This window comes from Bos grunniens, chromosome 24 (assembly GCF_055505025.1).
Source record: "Bos grunniens cultivar Pamir isolate PY7600 chromosome 24, Bosgru_T2T1.0, whole genome shotgun sequence".
NCBI lineage: Eukaryota > Metazoa > Chordata > Mammalia > Artiodactyla > Bovidae > Bos > Bos grunniens.
In genome coordinates, this window is record NC_141188.1 from 41,391,465 (window position 1) to 41,418,264 (window position 26,800).

At 44.1% G+C, this 26,800-nt stretch overlaps 1 protein-coding gene across 1 annotated transcript in view; it reads left to right on the top strand.

Moving 5' to 3' along the window:
• The first annotated feature begins 13,741 nt into the window (after positions 1-13,741).
• The window catches only part of ARHGAP28 (Rho GTPase activating protein 28), a 139,406-nt gene continuing 126,347 nt past the window's right edge, over positions 13,742-26,800 (top strand). Inside the window, exon 1 of the mRNA XM_086372348.1 lies at positions 13,742-14,023. Coding sequence (XP_086228474.1) covers positions 13,848-14,023 — 176 coding nt within the window. The 5' untranslated portion in view covers positions 13,742-13,847. The remainder of the gene's footprint in view (positions 14,024-26,800) is intronic.

Below are 26,800 nucleotides of genomic sequence, written 5' to 3' on the forward strand. Positions count from 1 at the left end.
ACAAGTCAGATGTACAAGAAGTGTACATCCGTCCTTGAAATCAACTTAGCTCTCTACCACTTCAAAGACACTCAGTATCTTCTGATTAAAAGTCTTTTTTAGGAAATGACTAAATTCAGAATTGAAGCTCAGTCAGTTCACATCGCAGCTTCCCATCATGGTTCCTCTCTGTGGTGAAACTGTCCTGGTTTTTCATCCCCTACTCGATCCTGAGATGGTGTCTGGGTGCAGGGGGCTGTGTGCTGTCTCCCAGACTATCGCTCATCTACTTCACTCTTCGATAGGGGAGCGAGGTGGCTGCCTATGTTGCCCCCACTGGTGGTGGAGCCTCATAGTCACTCTCTCCACACTCACAGTGTGTCATGAGCTCTGACATGTCCCCATGCTCCTTGGCACTCCGACTCAGATCTCGCTGGCCTTGGGGGTCCCCTGTGGCTACTATTTGACCCCTTAGATAGGTCTGTCAACCCTGAGGTCCTCTGCCACAAGGTCTCTCTTTTATAAGTTGATATGTTTCATTTTCATTTTCATTTTTATTCAGTTCAAGAAATTTTCTTTTTTCTTTTTCTGGCTCTGTGACATGTGGGCTCAAACACTCATGCTCTGCAGGGGAAGTGTGGAGTCTTAACCACTGGACTGGCAGGGAAGTCCCTGTCACAAGGTCTTTTCATCTCAACCATAGTGAGTCCTCTGAGAGCTTGCCAGTCCATTCTTGCTGGGGAACATGGGAGATGACTGATCTCTGCCGTGCCCTCTACGATGGTTTCTGGAAGGTGTGGGTGATCTCGGGTTCTGTCTGGACTGCTTCATCCCACACTTTCAGGTGGGGATGGCAAAGAAGCCTCTCCATCCTCTAGTATTCAAGCCTGTTGCTCATGCTACCCTCCACCCCAGGATTTAACTCAGGAAGGGGCCGATCGGGTAGCCCCTCTTGAGTATAATTCTCTTCTTTCTATGCTATCTCTGAAGATGAGATGATGGAGACCACCCTCTGTGGAAGCAGTGCTGCTCTTCTCTTTACATCACTGTCTGCAACTTAATAGTCTCCACATTCAGTCTCCCGAACTTTGGTTTCTGAGGCTAAGAGGGAGTTTTTAGGATTTAGGAAACTCAAGTGCCAAGTTCTAGTCATGGAAGCCTGGTTCTCTTGCTTAATCTTATCTGGAATGTCCTTCAAGAGCCAATCTCAAGACACAGTCTGAACTGCAAAACTTTAGCCATTTCTCTCTTCCAGCTGTAACAACCTCTTATCAGTTTCTACACCTGCAAATGTAAAATGCAACACAGAGCTGTTATCTTACTGTGACTTCCGTTAAGAAGTAGGGGAACCCAAGAGTCAAAGGAGAGCAGCGCGGCTGGGCCTCAGAAGCAGAGGACAGGGTGCTGTGTAATGTGTACACCTAGAGTTGTGTGTGTGATGCAGCTCTGTTAGAACAGCTTTGAAGACAGGGGCATGTGGCTCAATTAAACACTCATTGTGAAGTCACTCAGTCGTGTCCGACTCTTTGCTACCCCATGGACTGTAGCCTACCAAGTTCCTCTGCCCATGGGATTTTCCAAGCAAGAATACTGGAGCGGGTTGCCATTTCCTTCTCCAGGTGCCCTTCCCGACCCAGGGATTGAATCCGGGTCTCCCACATTGTAGGCAGACGCTTTATCGTCTGAGCCACCAGGGAAGTCCAAAATTAAACCAAGTTAAAATCAAAATGAAAAGTCATATTATGTCCACAGTTACATCAGTCCATCTTAGGACTGTTAAATGTCATCAGTTTAAGAAGAGGCATCACATGCGATTGTTGTTGAAGGTATTTGCAAACTTGGAGAAAGTCTTTTCCTTGCAGTAGAGACGTCCACCACGGGAAGCATTCCACTGATGGAGAGGGGGGCGCTCCACAAACCCTGAAGTTAGACTGATTGTGAAATGCTGCGTAGGAGCGAGCCCAGGACAGGAAGGCATTGTCTTGAGGATCAAATGGCAGACTCAGGATTTTTGGAGTCAGCAGAGGTAGGCTCACATAGATTATCAGGCCCGTCTTTTGGCTCATCCAGACAGTCCCATTACGGAAGCGGATTGGGAAGAAAGTGGGCCAGGGGCTTCAGTAAGCACGGAGTAAGTTGCCTCAGTATCTAAAAGGAAATTGACTGATTGGCCCACAGTTATTAATATCTGGGGTTCCTCAGGTGTAATTAGGACAGGAGCTTGTGTGGGGACCCCCAGGCGCCTTCAGTCCTGTTTATCTTGAGAGTCCAGCCCCTGAAACCTACGCCTCTGGGGACAGTCTCTCTTCCAGTGTGGTCCTTTGCAGACCGGACTTGTATCGAAGGGAAAGAGGACAATTCTGATCTCTGTGGGCCATCCACTCGCCTTGAGCCCACCTTGCACTTCTGTGTGTTCCTGATTCACCCACGGAGAATCCACACTAAAGCAATTATAACCTCTGGCTAAATAGGAAGAACATTATATTAGGAAATACAGAAAAGAAAACACGAATAAATTTCATAGTGTTGTTTTACTATATTTGTATCCTCAGAACCCAGAATGCTATCTGGCATGTATCCTCTCAAGAAAGGTATACATTTATAAACTTATGTTTAGTTTATATGTAGTGAGATACATTAGGGTATCTTTTCCATTCAAAACCCAGAGCCAGGTGACTCCACCCAGCAATGACCACAGTCCTCTTCTCCAGGGGGACCTGGAGGAGCAAACCAGCTAAGAAAAGGGCAGTGGCTAGTTTGTCCTTTGTCTGCTGAGAACAGATTCCAATGAGAACGGGGAAGCTGCAGGGAAGAAAAATCATAAAAGAGGCAGAATCTCAGTGCCTGCAGTTACCTGAAGGTAAATTGCCACTCATCAAATTACTTTCAGAATTGTATTTCATTTGGATCAGATTTGTGGTCCGTAGAGAACAGAAATTCATCTACTTTAGGAAATACACCCCTTTTCACCATTAACCGTTGAAATGAATTCAGAACAAAGGGTTGCTAGATCTTTGAAGCACTGCAGTTAAGGGTATAATAATTCTTTCTCAAGTATCTCATCATCTTCAGTCTCTTTTCAGTCACTTTGAGAGAATTTTTAAAAATAGCCAAGCTTCAAGTGACCATTTATTTCTACATGTGATGGCAACACGGACGGATACAATCAAGTCATCAGGTCCAAACTGATGTTCCATTCTTCCTCTGTAGCAATGAACAAAACTGTTACTTGTTTTTAGGGAGCCAGACCCTCATGATTCTTGTGTGCTGCATGCTAAGTCATTTCAGTCCTGCCTGACTTTTTGTGACCCCATGGATTGTAGCCCACCAGGCCCTTCTGTCCATGGGATTTCCCAGGCAATCCCTGGGAGTGGGTTGCCATGCCCTCCTCCAGGGGATCTTCCCGATCCATGGATAGAACCCATGTCTCTTATGTCTCCTGCATTGGCAGGTGGGTTCTTTACCACCAGTGCCACCCGGGAAGCCCCATGATTCTTAGAACCCAACTTTTATCCCCAGTCCTCAAAGCTGTTTATAAACATGAACTTATTTACTCCCACTCACCAAACACCACTCATGAAGGAATGGATGGAAAGATGGAAATGGATGAAGTAGTGGATAATTATAAATACTGCAATCATTACTGCTTACTGAGAGCACACTCTGAGAAAATGTTGTATATTTCCTCCTCATGTTGGAGGCGTAGAGGTGGTGCATTCCTGGAGCAAGTTCACAGTGTTTGTCTGGGCACTTAAGAGGCAGCATGGTGGTGTTGCTAAGTTCCTAGATCCAGGTTGAATCCTCATTACACCTCTTTCTAGGTCTGTGACCTTAGATAAGGTCACCTCCCTGGACTCCCATTTCCCTCTGCAAAGAGGAGAAGACAACAGTGGTGCCGCCACATGGGGTTATTGTAAGTACTGAGTGAGTCCAGATCCTAGCGCAACACGTGGAACCTGCTGAATACCCTTTGAATGCCGGCTGTTGTCATTATCCTGTGGTTGCAAGTAATAAGAGCCCAGCTCACGCTAGCTGAAGCTGCAAAAGAAAAGGCGGCAGCATTTGCTTCAGACGTGCCTTAGAAAAGAGGTTCAAAACCTCCCCCAGGATCTTTGCTTCTCCTTGGCTTGAGGATAGACCAGATCAGATTTGTGGAAGCAAGAGGGCTGTGTGCAGCTTCAGGGCTGTATTATCCTCACAGAGAATGGAAAAATTCTTGTTTCGAAGATCTGGCAGAGGTCCCAGGGGAGTGACCCAGCTTTGATCCTACTCCTGTCCCGCCCCTAGGCCTGTGTCATGTGACACACACTGAGGAACCACGTGTGCCCCATCCAAACCCAGGGCCTGAGGAGAGTTCCTACGTGAAGACACTTAGAGTGGTTCCCAGGATCAAGAAGAAAGATGAATAAATATTATGTATCCATATTGTTTCATGGCCAGCAGATGCCAGGGCAGAGATCAGCACTGTCCTCTCCTTCCAACACAACTTTCATTACTACAGCTATTACTTAATTCAGCCTGACCCTCCTTTTTTCAAAGGCATTCTAACAGGGCTGTATCCCACAACTGTAGGTGCATACGTTACACAGCCTTTAAGTCTCTATTTTTGTGGCCATTGAACTGCTCTCATATGACTTTGTAGTTTCCCTACTTTTCTGAGAAAGGCACAGGAAGGTAGCAGCCCTGTAATTTCTTCTTATATTTGCTGTATAGAAAGTGAGGATGGAATAGACAAGGGCATCTTATTCATTAAGTAGCCGTTTGAGCCTACTTTGTGCCAGATGCTGTACTAAGTCTGCTAGCAGGCTTCTGAGAACCCAACCAGAAGTGACCAATCCAGGATGCCAGTGTTGTGAGTCAAGACTTCCTCTTTGGAGACCATGCCAGGATTCTGGCCTAGTGATGCCAAGGCAGTGGGCTGTCTATGAGTTTTCTGAACTAGATGATAATAATAACTAGGGACATCACTGAATAACGTTTCAGCTAATAAACATCAATTTCTTGCTCTCTGCCTATGCCTGCTCAGTTTCAAAGGACTGTCTTGGAATCAGTGTATAATAAAAGGAGCGTATGTTTATTGAACATGATGTGTGCAGTGATTCTGCACGATATCCTCTCTAAATCCTGGCCAACAACCCTGTGTGTGGAATATTGTCATCTCATTTTACAGATAAGAAAAATCAGATACCAAAGAGATTAAATACAGGCTCCTAGTCCTATGGCACTAAATGGAAAAAATAGGGTTTACTGGCATGTCTGCTTTGCTTCAAACCTTGTAATTCAAACCTACAATTCAAATCTTGTAATTAAGATTACACTTTCAACGATTCTTCTCCAGACCCAAGTGGCTCACTTCAGGTCATGTAAGTCTTAATGAACGATGTAGTCTGAGACCTATTTGAGGATGGACTCATCGATATGAATTTGGACCTTCCTGTTCTCATCACAAAATCACAGGTCCATTTGTTTGTTAACTTCAGGGACTAAGACCCCACCCCCTCATTTCCATGCTTCCTGAAGGTAAGTGTGCAGCCTAAGGCAATCTGATGCAATATTCTGAAACTCCGTATTCTGAGAAGAAGGAAGCCAGGATGGGAGAAAGGTTAAAATCGGTTCATTTTACAAGAAACACCGACTGAGGCAAGTCTGTGTTCTCATTCCTGCCCCAAGTCTTGTTCTTTAGCTTGACCGTCATAATCCTGTGACATTCCCACGACCGTTCTAAAACATTCTTCCTTGTTTCAGAATCAAATGTTTTTGTGGTTTGCAACCAGAGAACTCTTGTAATAAATCTTCCCCCCCTGTTGGTAGTCCCGCAGGCCACATCTCTCCCCAAGCGTCTCACTGTTGTGCTCGTCTGTCACCAGCTCAGTGCAGCCTAGTATCCTTACTCCATCACTTTCCAGATTGGGTGGTCTGTACTGCCCACAGTGCCTGCTAACGAGTTAGGGAAAGTGAAAGTGAAAGTCACTCAGTTGTGTCAGACTCTTTGTGACCCCAGGGATTACACAGTCCATGGAAATCTCCAGGCCAGAATACTAGAGTGGGTAACCTTTCCCTTCTCCAGGGGATCTTCCCAACCCAGGGATTGAACCCAGATCTTCCGCACTGCAGGCGGATTCTTTACCAGCTGAGCCATAAGGGAAGCCCATGAGGCAGGTAACTTACCTGTAAGGATGAGCTAGTGGCAGATGGAGTCTTTCCTCAGCTTCCCCTCTGAGGCACTTACACAGTTTAGTATTAAACTAAACTTCTCAACAGCTGTTTAAAATGCTTCTTGGACTTAGAATACTATTTGGAGCTTAGCATCTGGACAGATATAATCGGCTTCCTTCTTTCCCAGACCACAGTGTATACTCTTCTCTAAAGGAGGCCAAAAAGCACAGGAGACGTAGCCCAGGACAGCTGAGAGAAGAACACACTATGGAGAAGCCAGGAAGGACCATCTACAAGCACAAGTATTAATACATCCTGACTCTACCCGTTAAGAACCTGCCATGGATTTCCCGTCTGAACTCCTCATTGGGCATTCAGATTCCCCCAGGGCCTGGCCACTGTATTCAGCTTCATCTCTAGCATTCTCTCCTTTACTCTTTATTCTCCAGCAAAGCTAACCTAAAGCAGGCTTCCCTGATGGCTCAGGTGGTAAAGAATCTGCTTGAAACGAAGGAGACCCAGATTCGATCCCTGGGTCGGGAAGATCCCCTGGAGAAGGGCATGGCAACCCATTTGAGTATTCTCTCCTGGAGAATCCCATGGACAGAGGAGCCTGGTAGGCTACAGTCAACAAGGTCCAAAGAGTTGGACAGGACTGAGCAACTAACACTTTTCCCTGAATGTGCCAACTTGTTTCTTTTCTCTGTGCTTTTTTTTCAGTCTAATCTCTCTCTCTGGAATTACCCTTCTTCTCATCCCCTGCAACTCCAGTCACCTACTCCTGAGCTGACCAGTTATTTATCTTTTAAGACCCATCTCTAGCATTACCTCCCTCCTCTGGGTTCTGTGAAGACCTACTTCTTCAAGCCCCACTCTACCCCCTGCAGGGACTGTGCTTTCAAATTCTTCATCATTTTTATATTCTTAGTGCTTAGTATTGTAGGTACCAATGAGGTTGTAGGTTCTTATGATGGATGGATGGATAGATGGATGGATAGATAAATAAAGCCTTTGTATAATTGCAAAACATGGTGCTGTGGAAAATATTTCATAGTGCAAATCTTTTTAGACCAAAGCTTCATGTCTTTTCGCTTCTCCCACCCTGCCTGGCTCTATTAGTAGTGATTCATTTCCAATCAATAATGATTCAGTTTATTTGTAGAAGTCACTTAAGCCACTCAGTTAAGTCATTCCCAGCGGCTCAGTTATGTCCATCCCATAAATAACACAAGTCTTGGCCTGGCTGACAGGCTCTCTTAGTGACACAGTCTGCTTCATGTGATCACAAAACTGATCAGAGAATACAGAACAGTTGCTGAAGGAAAATAGGTCCTGATGTCTTTTTAAAAATAGATGCTAAGAAAACAATAGGAAATTCAGAGTAATCTAAAAATTGTGTGTCCTCTTGAGAGCATTCAGAAAATAAATCTGTATAATTAGTGCCAATAAGTTTTAAAAAACATTTCAGGGTAAGAAATTCAAGAATTATCAGCTGACTTAGTGACAAAGGATTACTCATTACTTTCAAATACTTCTAAAATACTTGTTTCATTTAAGTATTTTCTCTTTACATAAATGAAATTTTGCATTCAGTTCAGTTCAGTTCAGTTGCTCAGTCGTGTCCAACTCTTTGTGACCCCATGGATTGCAGCACACCAGGCTTCCCTGTCCATCACCAACTCTCAGAGCTTGCTCAAACTCATGTCCATTGAGTCGGTGATGCCATCCAACCATCTCATCCTCTGTCATCCCCTTCTGCTGCCTTCAATCCTTCCCAGCATCAGGGTCTTTTCCAGTGAGTCAGTTCTTCGCATCAGGTGGCCAGAGTATTGGAGTTGCAGCTTTAGCATCAGGCCTTCCAATGAATATTCAGGGCTGATTTCCATTATTTTGCATTAATTCCTCCTACTTTTATCCAATTTTTCTAGAGGATTTTGAGGAAGTGGTGAATGTGTGTGTAAGGTGGAGTTTTGACAGAAGTAGCATGTGTCTCTAGGTAGGTAAGAACTGTGCCTTCGTTTCCGGCAGTACAGCTCTGTTGGCTCTGAAACCTCAGACTCTCTTGCCGGGAGACCAGCAGTCAGCATTGCAGGGACTCCTGTAGCCACAGCTGTCTTCCTGTTCTGGTGCTAAACGACCATCCCAGCAGCAGTTTTGCCAGATAAGCAGCCACAAGAGACACTTTCCTTTTGTCCATGACGAGCTCCTGCATAAAGGCCCTGTGTTATTGCCCTTCCTGGTGAGGTCGGCTATGTAGGGCTACGTACATGCTTCATAATCTTACTGCCCTGTCACATACTTGGCACCCAGAGTTCGTGAGGATTTTCCAGATAAGCTTCATTAATGTGAATTAAATCTGACTCATCCCTCAGTATAGGTTATGAAATACCTTTGGAATTCTGAAGAGGAGGCTGTTTAGTCTTGAAGGTAGAACACAAATGATGCTTCTAGAAAGGCTGAGCTGGGATGGGGTAGGAGAGAGAAGGGACCCCACATCTGCTGAGCATTTGTGACAAGCTCAGTACCAGGCAGGATTGGTGTTTGGCAGATGCTGTTTCATGTATCTGACTGTCTGTTAACTCTTGGAGGAGATTCCTTGCTTTTCAAATTAAGAAATTTAAACAGGGAAAAATTAACACAGGGAGTGAGTAGCAAATCCATAATTCAGACTCAGACTCAACTCTGTCTGACCCTCTTTGGTCGACCAACCTTCCACCTCTGTGTATCTGGAAAGTGCAGACTCTTTGTGCAACTGTAGATCACGTATGTCACTACCCTCTAACGCCTCATACATGTGATTCCACTGACAGATTTACAAGGCAGCATGAAACAGTGAATTCTAAGAGCAGTTAGTAAACTATATATATTATATATATGTGTATGCACGCATGCATGCTCAGTCCTGTGCGACTCTACCACCCCATGAACCATAGTCCACCAGGCTCCTCTGTCCATGGGATTTCCCAGGCAAGAATACTGGAATGGGTTGTGTAGCAAACAAGCATTTTCCCTCTACTGTGGTCCCTAGTCTAAGTAAACTGGAAATGCTGCTCCTGTGCGCTGAATGGCCGCTGTCTACCACAAGAGCAATATATCAACCCAGTTCCCAGATAGAGAATCTTTCCCAGGGTCCCTGGTCGCTCCAAGGGCAAATCAACGGTCACATTCTTGTGCAGTCATCCCCAGCCCAGTGGTTCCAGCAAGTCAAACACGTGACTGCTCGGTCCACAATCCAGACTCTACTAGTTCCACAATCCCGTATCTGTCATTCCGAAATCCAAAAAGCCCTCAGGTCTGGAAGCTTTTCCGTAACTCATTTTGAGTGTAAAACCCTGTTGAGACCTGGACTTAGCTGGTGACAGAGCATCTGATCTGACGGGACTTTATTTATCTTGTGTCCTTCTCCCTCGTGGAGGAGTCCTCGCACACGCCTGTGGACTTGCTGCTGCTTCTGCTCACAGGGCACCGCCCAGATCTCGTGGGGCTGCTTATCAGGCAGGATCTGGGGTACTCAGCCCCGGTGGATGAGCAGAGTCTGATAAAGGACTGTCTGTAACAGTGTGTGGGTGGGTGAAGGACCAGCAGAGATGATGAGGGCAGGAGGGAGGGATTATGTGATGAAGCAGGCTCTGGTACCGCCCCAGGTGTGAAGGGCCAGACAGAGGCAGAGTTCAGGAATCCAGGGAGAGAGCAGGGGAGATCACAGTCAAGCGTTCTGGCCGGCAGCCGAACCGCAGAGAAGAGCCTGGGAAATACATTCACCCTGGTTCTCCCCTCTCCCTCGACTCAATGGACATGGGTTTGGGTAGACCCCGACAGTTGGTGATGGACAGGGAGGGCTGGTGTGCTGCGGTTCATGGGGCCACAAAAAGTCAGGCACGACTAAGTGACTGAACTGAACTGAACTCGAGATCTGCTGGCGCCTCTCTGATCGCACCCTGTTTGTGTGTGAAGTCGCTCAGTCGTGTCCAACTCTTTGCGACCCCATGGACTGTAGCCACCAGGCTCCTCTCTCCATGGGATTCTCCAGGCAAGAATACTGGAGTGGATTGCCATTTCCTTCTCCAGGGCATCTTCCCAACCCAGGGACTGAACCCCAGGTCTCCTGCATTGCAGGCAGATGCTTTATCCTCTGAACCACCAGGGAAGCCCTGATCGCAGCCTACCTAAAGCCAAAGGCAAGAGAGCTCATTGAGGCAGACCAGAAAGTGAGCCGCCAGCACCAGGAGGGGTGCGAGGGCGGCGAGTGGATCTAAACGGCAAAAGGTGAATATCTTGTACAGCGTATCCTGTAATGGGGCTTCCCTGGTGGTGCAGCAGTAAAGAACCCACCTGCCAATGCAGGGGACTCAGGAGATGAGGGTTCGCTCCCTGTGTTGGGAAGATCCCCTGGAGAAGGATATGGCAACCCACCCTAGTCTTCCCACCTGGAGAATCCCATGGACAGAGGAGCCTGGCAAGCTACAGTCCATGGGGTCACAAAGAGTCATACACGACTGATGACTGCATGCACACACATATCCTATAATATCTAATACATGTGCCCCCACCAGCTTTATGAAACCCCAAAACTCAAAAATGCTTATAGAGTCATCATTTATTAAATCAATAGCATATATCCACATTCGAAAAATATTAATACATACAAGTGAAACTTTTTTTTTTTTTTTTTTCAGTTTTCAGTGCCTGTTCTCCAGGTGAGAATACTGGAGTGGGTAGCCATTTGCTTCTCCAGGGGATCTTCCTGACCCAAGGATCAAACCCAGGTCCCCTGCATTGCAGGCAGATTCTTTACCATCTGAGCTACGAGGGAAGTCCCATAGAGACTTATGAACCACTTATAATCCTTGGCTACCCTGAAAATTGGAACTGTTACATTCAAGAGTGCTATCTCATTCACTGATTCATCGATTTCTGTGTTCACTCAGCAGTATTCACTACTGAGTCAGAACTCTGCAAAACATGGGCTCTGGGATGTAGCAACAAAAATGTGACACTAGCATTTCTAACAGCTTACAACTTAGGAGAAGACATGATTTGTTGCAAAATAGTAGTACCACTCTGGGTTAGCAAAGTTTCGTCTCAAACCTACGTCGTTGCTATGGGCTTCCCTCTGAGACGATTTTGTGGCCACGTCTGGACTCAGTGGGGAGCACTCCTCTGCTTTATTGGCTCTGTGTGATGAGGGTCCAGGAACCAGGCATGTGCTTAGCGCACACACGATTCTGGCTGACTGTGCTTTCAGTGCATGGCAAGATGCGGCGGTTCCCACCACAGGAGCAGGAGCAGCGTCCTCAGGAGGGCAGGAGGAGGGGTTCCTTTGAATTTGGAACACCTGAGAAGACTTCTTGGGGGTGGGTGGGTGGTTTTAAGGATTTCCAGACTGGAAAAGGACAGGGAAGAGCAAAGGCAAGGTAAGAACTTGAGAAAGGTTGGTGTAAGCGGGCCGCGAGGACTTGGGAGTACAAAAGTAGTAGGTGACCAAAACAGAAGAAAGAACCTGTTCTAAGGGACTTGGACTTAATTCTGCAGCAAGTGGGTTACAACTGAGGGTTTTTAGTGGGGGGGAGGGGGGCGGGTCTTGTGTTTAGGGAAAATCACTCTTTCAGCACTTTGAATGTCGGGGCGGGCTGAAGGGAGGGAAGGACACTGTCACCCAGGAAAGAGATGCTGACTCGAGAACAAGGACAGCAGTGATGACGATAGAAAGAAGGGCTGGCAGATATTTTGAGAAAGAAATGACAGCTGGGATCACTGTTTGGAGGGAGGAGCCAAAGTGACTCCAGGGTGTCTAAAATACGAATATTCCAGAGAAAGCAGAGGAGGCCCCTGAAAGTAGCATCAGGGAGCTCTCTGCCATGTTGGACCTGAGTCATGGCCAAAATATTTCCAAGGAAATACACTGCAGGTATTTAAAATTGTGAGTCTGTTGTTCAGAAACAAGCAAGTGCCAAGGAGAAATCCCATGCCTGGGAAAGTTTCAGCTACTCTAATTCCTTAGGGTAATTCCAAAAATCAAAAAGTTGTAAAAGTCACATATTTTTTAAAAAGTTTAGTGTCAAAAGTTATTTGGTGACAAACTTGACCTTGATAAACATAAGACTATTGGTAGACCTTATTTATCCCTCTTAAGGTCATTTATTTGCTGAAGAAATAAAATATTTGAATACAGCGGTGCTGTCTCAAACTGCACTAGACAGGTTTCTAAATAAAATGGGTTTTTGTTGTTGTTGTTTCAGACATTAAGTCATGTTCCACTCTTTGGACCCCATGGACTGTAGCCGGCCAGGTTCCTCTGTCCATGAGATTCTCCAGGCAAGAATACTGGAGTGGGTTGCCATTTCCTCCTCCAGGGAATCTTCTAAACCCAGGAATTGAATCCATGTTTCCTGCTTTACCTCTAAGCCACATGGGGAAGCCCCACTACCTACCTTACAGGATTGTTCAAAGAGCTAATGTATAGGATCAGTAAATGTTAGTCATTATTATCTCACCTTTTAATCAACCAAACATTTTCTAAAAAGCCATTTTGGATCATCGTTTGTTTTTGTCTTCCCAGTTTCTGAAAGGGCAATGAAAACAAATGTCTCCCTTCTCGGTGAAAGTGAAGGAAGCAACAGAGAGAACCAGCATGTACTTAGTGAGATTACTCTCTGGTTCAGGGATACAGAAACAGACCCTGAGAGACAGAGTCTTAGCAGGACCCAGGTCGCCCCTCAGTAAGGGGTAACCTAGGTTCCCAGGGGAGAATAAGTGCCAGCAAGTCAAGCGCTTGGACAGGGTGGGCCTTTTTATAGGGTGAGATGTTTTGGTGAGATGTTTTGCTTCTCCTTTTCATAGATTAGAGTGTTCTTTAAAGATGCATTTCAGACCCCAAATTTCTGAGTATGCTACGTTTACCCGCCTCCCTGCCGGGTCCCTGGACCCCTCTTCAATAACCACCTCTGGGAAGAACATGCTCTCTTCGCCTAAGGATCAAGTCTAGTTTTCTCCCATTCTAAAGGCAGTATCTGAATTTGATGGGGATGGGGAGGAGGGCAGGGACGCGGGGCCAGGCAGAGTTTGGTGGTTGTGGCACCCAGGGTGAGGGAGGTGCTCAGCCTGTCGCAGGAGGGCAGTTCCTGCCCCAGAGGCAATCAAGTCCACTGTAACCGGACTAAGTAAACAGCAACGTAATCCGCTTCTTCAATTTTTGATGTGGATGCTTTAAATGAGAGAGTCCCATCTTCTCCCTCTCCTCCCCACGTTGGAGGCGGCCCCTCGGCCGCTTAGCACGGGCTCCCAGGCGCGGTTTTTTCTCGGCTCCAAGCTGCCGAGCAGGAAACGCTCCCGGCCGCGGGATAAGCCTCCCGCTGGAAGGGGTGGGGGCGGGGGCAAGAAAGGGAAAAAGGGAAAGAAACAAAAGCGAGAAAAACTTGACCCGAGCTGCCAGCGCGAGCCTCCGACGATCGCGGCGGGCTTCGGGTTTCCCAGAAGCGGGGATCCCACACCCCAGCCACCCCAACGCCACCCCCCGGCCCCCCACCTCGCCCTCCCCGCCCCAGCCCGCGGGGCTGGTGGGCGTGGACTCGAATCCATGCTAATGAGCCGCGCGGCGGGCGGGGCGGCGATCCCGCGCCCCTGACAGCCCGGCCGCGGGAGGAGCCCCGGCCGCGGGAGCCCGACGGCCGCGCCTCCCCGCCCCGCCGGGGACCGGGCCGGTGCGCTGGCCCATGCTGGTCCCCGCCTTTGTTCTCCGGCCGGAGCGGAGCCATGCGCGGCTGACGATGGAAGTGGAGGACTCGGGCGGCGTGGTGCTCACCGCCTACCACTCGTACGCGCGCCCCCCGCCGCCCAGCCCCGAGCCGCGCTGCGCGCCCCGGGCGACCGCCAGCCTCCCCGGCAGCAGGTACCCACATCGCCCACCGGGCACGAGTCTCCTGGGCTGGGGGGTGGGGGGTGGTGGTTTCACAGGCAGCTGGGTTTTCTGCCAGAGCAGAGGACCATCATCGTCCGATTGTGGTTTCAAGTTTTAGTGGACGCGATGAGTGAGCCTGTGGTTCTTTGTATTGTCCTCTGAAGACGTTGGCCAGGAGAGGTTAGCAGAGTTGTGTTCTTCTACAACTTGCTGGTAATAGGCATATGCCTCGTTTCTGCCAGATTCATCTATTGAACTATTGGAGAATTAAAAAAAAATGAAGCAGCAGCAGAAAATAGAAAAGAAAGTAAAATGTATTATCTTAAACCTGCAAACACTATCGAGAACTTTTTAGTAACATTTCACATTAGCTAAAACACAGATGGAGAGATTCTCCAAAAAGGAAATCTCCGTAGACCTTTAAAAACGATTTTACTTGTAGATTAAAAAAAAAAAAAAAACAACAACTTTTGAATGTATACATACATTGGTATCACTGTTGTTTTATTGCTAATGTTGACTGTTTATAAATGCAATTCTAATTTTCCTTTAGGTCAAAAGAGGTCTGAAAGCTTTTCACTATGTGCATTTTAGATTTCATAAATCGGGGATCTAGCTTAATTACGTTATTGGTGTTCATCTATTTGACGCAAGATCAAGGCTGGCAAGACTTCTGTTAAGTAAACGAATGTAAGACCCTTAAAAAGTTATCTTGGATGTTCAGATATATTACACTAGTAAGTGAGATGGTTTGATGTCTCTGACACATATTTAGGGGAAATAGTATTTGTTTAAATGTGACTATCTGCCATGCATCCATTGAGCAATGGTTTTCTTTACCAATGGGGAGTTTGAGTGGTGTACTTTTCTGCATGTTTATTTTCAGTAATTTTTTCCTCTTGCTTTTATCTTTAGTTGTGATAAGGATTACTTGTTTCCTAATTTAATGGACTTGCAAGACTTTTAGCAGATTGTGACTTTATTTCAAGAGGTATCCTCTTGGCTAGCATCCATGAGAAGAACAACCTGCATTGGCATGAGACCTGGGCTGGGCTTGGCTAACAAAGAAAATATCATTTCTTTCAAAAAGAGCAGGTTGAGTGAAATCTAATTTTTATATAAAGACAATGAGAAAATAACATTTTTTCCTTCCAGTTTTAAGAGCCATGCACATTATTTTAAAGGCTAATTGAAGGTACAAACATGTGTTTGTCTTTCGGGTATTTTCTTTTCTAAGCATGATGGTCGACTCTAATCACTCAGATTATGAGGAACTAAATAGACATACTGGTGAGAGGTGGGCGCCGGGTTTGCACATTGCTAGCTGGTCCTGGTGTGGCTGCCCCCGTCTGTAGCCCTCTGCAGCTGTCTAAGAGTGGAGCCAGATCATGCCCTTTGGGCTATCCGAAATTACATCCCTTTCCAAAGCAGACTGGAGAAGTTCCATCTGCTCAGCATGCGGTCTTCTGGGATAATAATATATGAGAGCAGGAGTTGCCTATCCCAGCTGGTGCTTTACCGTACAGTTGCCAATTAGACTTATGTTGCCCCAACTTTGCATCTTTGGTGACTGCCCTGCACCCCCTGTGGGGGAACATTTGTGCCCCTCACCCTCTGATGCAAGAGATAGATGACCCCTGCCCCCTGCAACCGAATTGTGAGAGAATAGCTCAGTTCCTCGGTTCTCAGTAACAGCAATCCAAAGGGGGTCCCTGTTCTTACAGGGAGCTGAGGACACCATCAGTCATGCGTCTGATAACAGAAATAATCAGGCCTGAATTATTAACCTTTGACTCACTAACTACTGATCAATACTCCCTTTCAAGCCAAGGAGCAAGAATGTATTGTTCCACTTATGAAGAGAGCACTCTCTCTTTCAAGAGTACCCTCTCCTTGAAATTGCTTACATATGTGTAGCATATTTGTGGAGTAGTGACCAGGGTGGCACTAGGAAGCATGGGCTATTGTATCTGATTTCCTGAGTATCAACATTCTTTAGCTCTGGGTAGCGTAGTTTATTTCAGAGCAAGTCATCTGCTTATTCTCCAAGCCTATACTTCATCTAACTTTATGTGCTTTTGATTTTTTTTTTCTTTTGGCCTATCTTTTTCCCCACTAAGATATAGTTTCTCTCCCTTTCTCTTTCTCTCTCGCCCTCTTTTCTATTCTCTTTTCTTCACTGTTGTATCCTGAGTGCCCAGATCAGTGTCCAGCCACTGCAGGAGCTCAATAAGTTAATGAATTCCTACCAAATGGCCAAGGTAAAATGGAAGCATTTATAACAGCATGAGTCAACCTATTTGCACCTACTATGTCCCAGAAACACAGTAGGCATTAGTGATACAACGATGAATGAAATGAAAGAGCCTGCCTTGAGAATGTAGCCTTGTACCTTTCAGACCAGTAGGATTTTTAGAAAAAAGCTGGAAATAAGTGGTAACATTTCAAAATCAAGAGGCTTCAGATATGAACTTCAGTTTCCCATTAAAAAAAAAAACAAAACACAAAGGATCCAACAACTCAGGCCTGCACAGGCTGAAGCTGCGTCCTGGCTTCTCCATTTCACACCTCTCCCTGTTACTCTTCAACACTGAAGATGGGTGTCCATTGTAATTTTTTGGGGGGCCTGCCCATTTTATTTTATTAAAGTATCCATTATAAAGTACACTTGCCAGTTACTCAGGCTTGAGGTCAGACTGCCAGACTCTGTTCATCACTTACACCATTTTCTACCATGTGACCTTGGGGAGCCTGCTTCAGCTACTTAGACTAGTGTCTGACACCAAGGAAGAGACTATTACCGCTTTTAATCACAGTTGTTGATGTCAAGAGGAGTAAAATATTTTTGATACCTATTTTCCATACTTACTCATGCAGGAAAGACACTCAAGTACTAAGCATTTGTTGGGAGAGAAAAAGCAATTCCTTATTTCACAAACATCTATATTTACATTCTGTTGTAAGGATAAAAGAGAATGAAGGATTATAAATTCTCAGTTCTGTTAAAACAGATGGTTGGAGTTGTCCTTAGAATCATGTGATTTTTAGGAAGCTCAGTTCCTAGACCTTTATTCAGAATCGAGAGTGAAATATATGTTCAAAATGATTTCACTTAGAAAATGAAAAGTAGCTGAAGATGAAGGTAGATATTTTGTTTTTCAAAGGTTTCCTAAATTATATGCAAATAACATATACAACATTTTTTGGTGAAGGTACAGTTTAAATGACCATGAGTGTTTCTGATGTTTTTCCAAAGATACCATAAACTTCCTGAAAGAGGACAAAAATAGAGTAGGAAAAAGAGCCAGCTGTTCCTCAAAAACAAATAGAGAAGCTCCCCAAGGTTATCCTAGGAATTCTAACTCTACGGCAATTTTAAAACTTTCGTCCAGGCCATACTGTTTCCTAATAGCATAACTATTCATCCTAATGGGGATGATTTGATTAAACTAGAATTAGTGATGAATAGAAAGTAAATATTTTATTTGTGGAGAAGACTAAAATTAACAACTTTTAGTGACATATTTATGGGTACTTTTCTGGAAAAATATTAATTAATTATAAAAAGACATTTATTTCAAGGTGCCAGCTCTCATTCAGTTAAGTATTAATGTAGGTCCATGTGAGCTTATAAACATATACACAGGTACACCAAATTCTGGGGCCTAGTAGGTATACTTTCTAGAGGATTCAGAAAGAGTAATGGAACTAGAATTCTTCGGAGAGAATAAGGTATTTAGAGATCGTTCCTCATACGATAGTTGAAACTGGAGTAGGTGTCTCTGGTTTCTTTTTACAGCGGGGTCCTTGCTGATTGTAGGTGGCTCCCTGTGTAGAGCTGTTGGAAAACATCTGGCACATTTCCTTTGATCATGTCATTTGGCTAAATATTTTGCCAGTTGCTCTGTCCATTTTTATCTTGCTCTGTTCTCCCTGATCATTAATCCTTAATGTTTCCAAACAAATTCAGGGAACTTAGAGTGTTGTAGAATCATTAACTTTCCCTTAACTCTTTTTTTTTTTAATTTTTTAAAAATTAATCTATTTTAATTGGAGGATAATTACAATATTGTGGTGGTTTTTGCCATACATAGACATGAATCCACCACAGGTGTACATGTGTCCCCTCATCGTGAACCCCCCCTCCCACCTCCCTCCCCACTCCATCCCTCTGGATTGTCCCAGAGCACCGGCTTTGAGTGCTCTGCTTCAGATTCCCTGGAGAAGGAAATGGCAACCCACTCCAGTATTCTTGCCTGGGAAATCCCATGGACAGAGGAACTTGGCGGGCTGCAGTCCATGGAGTCGAAAAGAGTTGGACATGACTGAGTGACTAAACAATAACAGTACTAGTAACGAAACTATAGACTTTATTCTGATTTCACAAGTTTTTCCCACTAGAATTGGGATTTTTCTGTTGTAGGATTGCATCTGGGATTCCGTATTGCACTTGGTCATGATGCCCAAACCTCCTGCATAATCCACGATGGTCTGTTGTCTTTTGTGACCTTGCCACTTTAGAAGGACCAGTTGGTTGTTGTAGGCAGTCCCTCACTTTGGATTGGTCTTATGTCTTCTCTTGATTGGATAGAAGTTATGCATTTTGGGCGAGAATTTCACTGAATGATGTCAGGCCTTTCTCAGTACATCATTTTGGGGGTTCATAATGTCACGGTCTTGTTGATGTTAGCTCTCATCACCTGGTTAAGGTGTTGTTTGCAGGTTGTTACAGGTTTCCCTATGTAAATTAATCAGTATCTTGGGATAATTTTTGATGGTGCTAACATCCTGTTAACTCCTCAAACTTTCTTCCTCTGATTTTCTTGTCCATATATGGATCTTGCCAATAACATTTATTACAGTGATGTTCTAATGATTTTCTATTTTTCTCATTCCTTCTACATTTATTTTACAAACTATAAAATCTACATTCAGTATTCTCTCTAGTTTTATTATATGTGCCGTTTTTGCCCTTAAAAAGTCAACCAATATATTTTAACCTACTTTTTTTTTTCAGCTTTGCCACAGCATACAATAAAAAGGGTTAGTTTTACCTGGTCTGAGTTTGTGAAACCTATAATGATAAAATTCCTAATTTTCAAAGTACATTGTTTTTTGGAAGCAAAATTTTATTCCACAATGACAACATTGTTAACTGACTGTACTCCAATATAAAGTTAAAGGTTAGTATGAAAGAGGCTTCCCAGGTGGTGCTGGTGGTAAAGAACCTGCCTGCCAAAGCAGGAGATGTGAGATGTGGATTTGATCCCTGGGTCAGGAAGATCCCCTGGAGGAGGGCATGGCAAGCCACTCCAGTATTCTTGCCTGGAGAATCCAATGGACGGAGGAGCAGGCTTCAATCCACGGGGTCACAAAGAGTCAGACACGATTGAAGCAAAGTTGCTGAATTAAATGCTGTGTTCGGGGACGGTGGGTATTAGCGTCCACTTTGTCTGATTTGCTACCGAGGATGCTCTGATGGGAATCTTCTCCCCTTAGCAGTGTCCTGAGATGTTACTTGAATGGTTTGCAGATGTGTCACACGAAATAAACATTCTAGTTTGCATATAATCAAAATTTCTTCTCATTTCATCCTTAAACCAAGTAATTTCACTTCCAAGATCATTCCCATTCTCTGTTTTCTCAATCTGTGGTCTCTTGATACCAGTTCTAGCCAAGAATAGAAGTAAAATGGTCTATAGAAAAGCAATGGAAGAGAATAAAATGTTTCTCAGAAGAATTAAATGATAGACTTTGTTTTGTTTTTAAGTCTCTTTGGATGAAAATATTAAGTCAAATGTATCTACAAATAGTGCAGAACCTCAATGACTGTCCTCATTAAGACGAGAATTGCAGTGCTATAGTATAGGCACTGACTGATGTGAAGTTGTTTGCTTTACAAGTGAATAGCTTAGAGTTAGTTGCTTTGCTGTGCGCTTGAAACGGTCACAACATTGTTAACTGACTGCACTCCAATATAAAGTTAAAGGATAAAAAAAGTAAATAGTGTATGTTGGTGTATTGTTTTCTTGCTTATGTAATTTAATTTAAATATTATTTATTGTTGCTATTTTTTTCTTTATTTTCAGGCAGATCTTAAAGCCACTAGTGGTACTTTTGTTCTTTCTAATATTGCTATTTTTAACATGCTTCGTGATTTACTTTTGATTAGATAGTCAAGCTGGTTAGAACTGTGTAAAGAAGATGCTGTTCAAACGACTAAAATATATAATCTCAGGAGAAATTTTGATAGCATTTATTTCCATTTCTTTGCGAATTTTTTGGTTTTCTTGTTTGCGTTCATGTTTTGCTGTGGTCTGGTTACTTGAGTTAGTGGGTTTTGTATAATGTTCTGTCTTTTATAACAAGGAATTCCATGCGTCCATTGTTCTGAGAATATTAGAGGATGTGCAGCAAAATGTTAACGTTATGTGGGAAAACTTAGAGTGGAAACTAAAAGTAGTGGATTGTTTTTATTATATATCATCTTCCTAAATATTCACAGATTATGACATATTCTTTGAGTATCAGATGTTTTACATCAGTCTTCAATAAATGAATATTACAGATAAAACTGTCCATTTGACAGACATTCACTGCCAAGTAATTCCAAGCGTGGGAGGACATCTACTAATGTCAAGTTGAGAACCAGCTGTGGTGTCTCGTGTTGCTCTTAATAACTGATTAAACCTGTGCATTCCATCTCTGATCCCTTTGACAGATAGATGATGACTGCACACAAACACGTAATACCAAGGACAGGAAGCAGAAGGAGGAACTGGAAACCAAAGAGAGGAGTATGTAGTAGTTTTAAATTGTCCAACACCTGAGATCTATGTGTACCGTCTTAGTTATTCTGAGTTGTATATCTTTTATGTATAAGAGAGAAATCTTTATTCCTATCTTAAATTTTCTGGTCAGTGGACCAGATTTGCTCTTGTAACTCTGTAATGTATAAGGAAAAGAATTCCTTCGAAGTTTCCTGTTCAGTGTTTAGAAAACAATGGACATGTGTTTGTCTTTATACAAAGACCGATCAACAGATTTATATTTTTTAGAGCTATAGAGAAACCTGACAGGTGTTTAGAACAAAAAGGTTAAACTTACTAAAATGCCATTTTAACTAATAATATGATGTTTGATCTCTTTCCTTCGCACTTTTCCCCGCCTTCATTACCATACTGAAAAAAACCAACAGAGTAGCCAAAGTTAACAGATCAGTGGTTGGGACTGAACCCATATTTAAGTGGCTGGGGATATAAAGCAAAACAGAAGAGGATAAATGTTGTTAAAGAAGAAAGGACTAAGCTTCCTTTCTGAAGATTTCCTTGACAGTTGTAGCCAGAAGTTTTCACCTACCATAACAATAATGATCATTTGGTAATTCATCACATGTGTCCTGTGGTGTCAATTCTGCTTTTTTTTTCCCCCCCAAAAGTCCTCATTTTATTGATAGCTTACCGTGCTTGGCATGCACTGTCTCATTTAATCCTTCCCACAATCCAGTGATGTAGGAGGAAACTGAGGCACAGAGAATCAGCCTGAGATCACATAGCAAGGTGATAACGGTCTTTCAGAAACTGGTGCTTATAACCTGTTATTTAAATCTTGAAACATTATTTTGTATATTATGGATTTAGTGTTTTTCTGCTGCAATTTGGTTATAGGTTTATTGAGAGCAGGGACAGCATTATCATATCCCCACTTAGCAACCAGCAATAGTAACTCTCCCACAGTAGATATTATGCTTCAGTTCAGTTCAGTTCAGTTGCTCAGTCGTGTCCGACTCTTTGTGACCCCATGAATCACAGCACGCCAGGTCTCCCTGTCCATCACCAACTCCCGGAGTTCACTCAGACTCACGTCCACCGAGTCAGTGATGCCATGCAGCCATCTCATCCTCTGTCATCCCCTTCTCCTGCCCCCAATCCCTCCCAGCATCAGAGTCTTTTCCAATGAGTCAACTCTTCACATGAGGTGGCCAAAGTACTGGAGTTTCAGCTTTAGCATCATACCTTCCAAAGAAATCCCAGGGCTGATCTCCTTCAGAATGGACTGGTTGGATCTCCTTGCAGTCCAAGGGACTCTCAAGAGTCTTCTCCAACACCATAGTTCAAAAGCATCAATTCTTCAGCACTCAGCCTTCTGCACAGTCCAACTCTCACATCCATACATGACCTCAGGAAAAACCATAGCCTTGACTAGACGGACCTTTGTTGGCAAAGTAATGTCTCTGCTTTTCAATATGCCATCTAGGTTGGTTATAACTTTCCTTCCAAGAAGTAAGCATCTTTTAATCTCATGGCTGCAGTCACCATCTGCAGTGATTTTGGAGCACCCCAAAATAAAGTCTGACACTGTTTCCACTGTTTCCCCATCTATTTCCCATGAAGTGATGGGACTGGATGCCATGATCTTCGTTTTCTGAATGTTGAGCTTTAAGCCAATTTTTTCACTCTCCACTTTCACTTTCATCAAGAGGCTTTTGAGTTCCTCTTCACTTTCTGCCATAAGGGTGGTGTCATCTGCATATCTGAGGTCATTGATATTTCTCCTGGCAATCTTGATTCCAGCTTGTGTTTCTTCCAGTCCAGCATTTCTCATGATGTACTTACTCTGCATATAAGTTAAATAAGCAGGGTGACAATATATAGCCTTGACATACTCCTTTTCCTATTTGGAACCAGTCTGTTGTTCCATGTCCAGTTCTAACTGTTGCTTCCTGACCTGCATACAGGTTTCTCAAGAGGCAGGTCAGGTGGTCTGGTATTCCCATCTCTTGAAGAATTTCCCACAGTTTATTGTGATCCACACAGTCAAAGGCTTTGGCATAGTCAATAAAGCAGAAATAGATATTTTTCTAGAACTCTCTATCCAGCGGATGTTGGCAGTTTGATCTCTGGTTCCTCTGCCTTTTCTAAAACCAGCTTGAACATCAGGAAGTTCACGGTTCACGTATTTGAAGCCTGGCTTGGAGAATTTTGAGTGTTACTTTACTAGCATGTGTATGCTTAGTGTTGATTTAATCATTTTTTTGCAATCATGACTATTCTGTTTAAATGGAATAAGCATGGAGTAGGTTAATTGTGAATGGATATAATTTGAGAAATTTTGTTACCCCTTGAAGGGAAATAATGGGATTTTTTTTAAAATGTAAAAGCTGTATTCTTGCCCTCTTGCAGTCTCATTTAGGTAACAGTATTTTAAAAATGGACAAAATGTATTATAGAAGTCAGCTTGATCATGAAAGTGAGATCCAAGCAATTTGGGGTTATAGGAAATATTCCCTGGACTCTTTTTTAGGCAGAAGGAAGGGAAGGCATTTTTTAATCCTTTAACCTGTAGGTTCATGTTCTTAGAATTTTTTCATTTTAGTTTTATCAGTTGTTTTCTCTAACTACTAAGACTGATTTCTACGGCTAAAAACATATGTTTCATTTTGTTCTTTCCATGTGATCTATAACGTAGTTCTTAATGCAGGTCAAGAAACAGGCTCCAGGAGAATTATCGGGGTTTTCCTTTTGTCTCTCCTAATATTCAGTCAGGTTTTCACTTTATCTTGACTCTGAAACCAACCAAGGGATAAGCAGCTCCTGGACCTTGCCTTTGTGCAGACCAGGTCTGTTCTAAATGTTGCTCAAAAACTTAGGATAAGTTGAGCTAGATTGTACAGTCCAGTCTGGACTCCGGGCCATCCCTAGTCTCCTGTCCGCCTGAGCACAGTCCTTGTCCCTCAGTGACCCTGGAGCCACGGATGATGCTGAACCAAAATTGGGCTTCAAGGATTTCTGTTTAGAAAACAAACCCAGGGCTCATTGCAGTCTGGACTTGAATCTTCTGGAGAGGTCAGAGTCCACAGAGTGGCCTCCAGGCACTTGTGTTCATTTTCCAGGGGATTCATTTTGATCAGCTTTGTTTTTCAGAACACTGGAACTATTAAAGACTGGACGGTCATTTTAGTTATACATAAACAGTGTGGTCTGGGCTTCTCTGCCAACTGCCATGTCTTTAGAAGTGTTCTCTATTTTTAACCAGCCGAGTTGTTCAGAGTATATTACTAATAGGAACTGAGCATCCTGCAAAAAAAGTAATGAGTGAGGACTAATCTCTGTGGTTCAGCTGGGGAGCAAAGAATGGAAAGGGGCCTTGTGGAATGCGTCAGGGCTCTGAGTTTGTCCTGCCGACCTCTGGTCACCCGCTCTCATTACCTCGGCACCTTTGCTGGCCCAAGGCATGGACAAATGTGTTCTGGGAGCAGTCAGGCCAACAACAAGGAAAACATGGAGGCGGGGGAAACCGGAGACTTGATGGGAGACCATTAAATGTCCAGAACTGGAGAAAAGGTGGTGACCGTTATGAGAACGACATTTCCTTAGCTTCCTTTCAAACACTATTACGACTCCCCATGCTCGTTATCTCACCAGACTTAACTTGGAGAGTCTCGAAAACACACTGGCTGTGACTTTTCATTGGCATCTTAAAGAAAAACATTTGCTGACCTCAGTCGAGCAGGCAATTAAATGGGAAAAGCGCTGACTGTTAAGTTTCCGCAGATTCTGTTTTGAAAGAACAGATGATGCCTGGCCCCTGTGATTTTTAACATACCACAACTTCACTTCTCTCCTCCTCACTTAGAAAGCTCAGTGATTACAAGGTCCACTTGGCAACTATTTTGGTAAAATCAAAATTGTGCTTAGTTGCAGAAAGCCCCATGCCAGAGGACTCCCCCCTCTTCAGTTGCTGGAAGCTGGTAATTGGAAAAAGCAGGCCACGCTCTGCTTGTTTAAAGCTGTGTCATCCTTTGTGGGGCAGTGAGTCAACACCAGCTAAAACAACATGAGTCATTGTTTAGAAGAAGCCTAGGAGAAGCTGGTTTCAATTATACAGTCCTAAATAGACACGATACTACTCTTATCTATACTCAGTTTTATTGTGGAAGTTAAGGAACATTAGCACCCATTCTCTTTAGAGTTCATGGAAGTATTAATACAATACTTAGCTACTCAGAGGACTTTTGAAGGGGTCTTAAGAAGGAACTCTCTTCAGTTCATCTGAATTTTACACTTATTTCTTCTTTTGTCTCTTCCACTCCCCACTCCCACCTCTCTGCTCATACCCAGTTCAGATCATTGCAGTTTTAATCTGGTTTCAGAGCTGTTGGGTTAAAATCCATAAATTCACAGTTGTGGTCTTGTAACTGTTTGCTGCTTCTGTTCCAGGATCCCCCTGTGTCTTTATTTCTCTGGAGAGGAACGGATAGCTTTAAGGTGCACCATAATTGTGGGGCAGAGAAACACTTTGGAAAGCTAATGCACCGATCCAAGTAAAGACAATGAGAGTCTAGACGAGGATACAGATACAAGGGAATAATAAGGGAAGCCTGTGGGGAAAACAGCAATGAAGTTGCTGTGATTTGGTGATTAATGCATACAGGGGACCAGGAAAAACTCTTTTGAGTTTTTGTTTTGGAGTGTTATGAACTGACGCTTCCCTCATAGCTCAGCTGGTAAAGAGTCCGCCTGCAATGCACAGACCCCGGTTCGACTCCTGGGTTGGGAAGATCTGCTGGAGAAGGGATAGGCTACACACTCCAGTATTCTCGGGCTTCCCTGGTGGCTCAGCTGGTAAAGAGTCTGCCTGCAGTGCGAGAAACCTGGGTTCCATCCCTGAATTGGGAAGATCCCTTGGAGAAGGGAACGGCTACCCACTCCAGTATTCTGGCCTGGAAAATTATACAGTCCATGGGGTCACAAGAACTGAAATTGAGAATTCTGATGGATGCGCAGAAAGTGAACAGGAGAAATTTAGCCTGTGAAATTTGGAACTCAGCTGCTGTACCCAGCTCAGTTCAGTTCGGTTCAGTCACTAAGTCATGTCCCACTCTTTTTGACCCCATGGACTGTAGCACACCAGGCTTCCCTATCCCTCACCATTTCCCAGTTTGTTCAAATTCATGTCCATTGAGTCCAACCATATTGTCCTCTGTCGTTCCCGTCTCCTTCTGCCTTTAATCTTTCCCAGCATCAGGGTCTTTTCCAATGAGTTGGTTCTTTGCATCCAGTACCCAGCTGATAGTTGGCTATACAAGTTGGAAACTCGGGCAGGAGATCAAGGCTGAGAGTTCTAAACTATTTACTCGCGGGAGACTTCAGCATTTGAGAGATGGTTAAAACTGGGACTGGATGAGATCTGGCAGGAGATTATAGTGTCTCTGTAGAGACAGCAGTGGAGCGAAGGTGGAACCCAAGGAGCAGCGCCAGGTGGAGTCAGGTAGAGCTTTGGGGACCCCTGATGGAGACTATTTGGGAACTTTCTGGAAGCTCAGGCATCAGACTTAGAATGAGTGGACAGCTGTATCAGGTATCTAAATGACCAGTAAGGTCAAAACTAAACATTGTCCACAGACTTTGTAGTGTAGATAACAATGGAGACCTTTGCTAGCCTGGGTCTGATGGAAATGAGAGGGGGAAGCCTGTTTGCTACAGGTTGGAGAGTGACTGAGGTCAGGAAGCAGAGGTGGCCAGGGGAACCTATTGTCAAAGCTTAGCTGTGGGAAGGTGGAAAGAGGAAGGCAGGACCAAGAGCGGAGCTTTTAAAATGAACTGAATATTGGCCAAAAGTCAAGAAAGAAACCTAGCACTTCTAAAATCTAAGACTTGAACACACTTGAGCTCCTGCTTATAATCCCGTGATAACATTTCTGCGTGTAGGATGAGCCTTTATCACTAGGCCCACAGTGGTGTGTCAGCGCTTCTGGGAAGGGAGCAC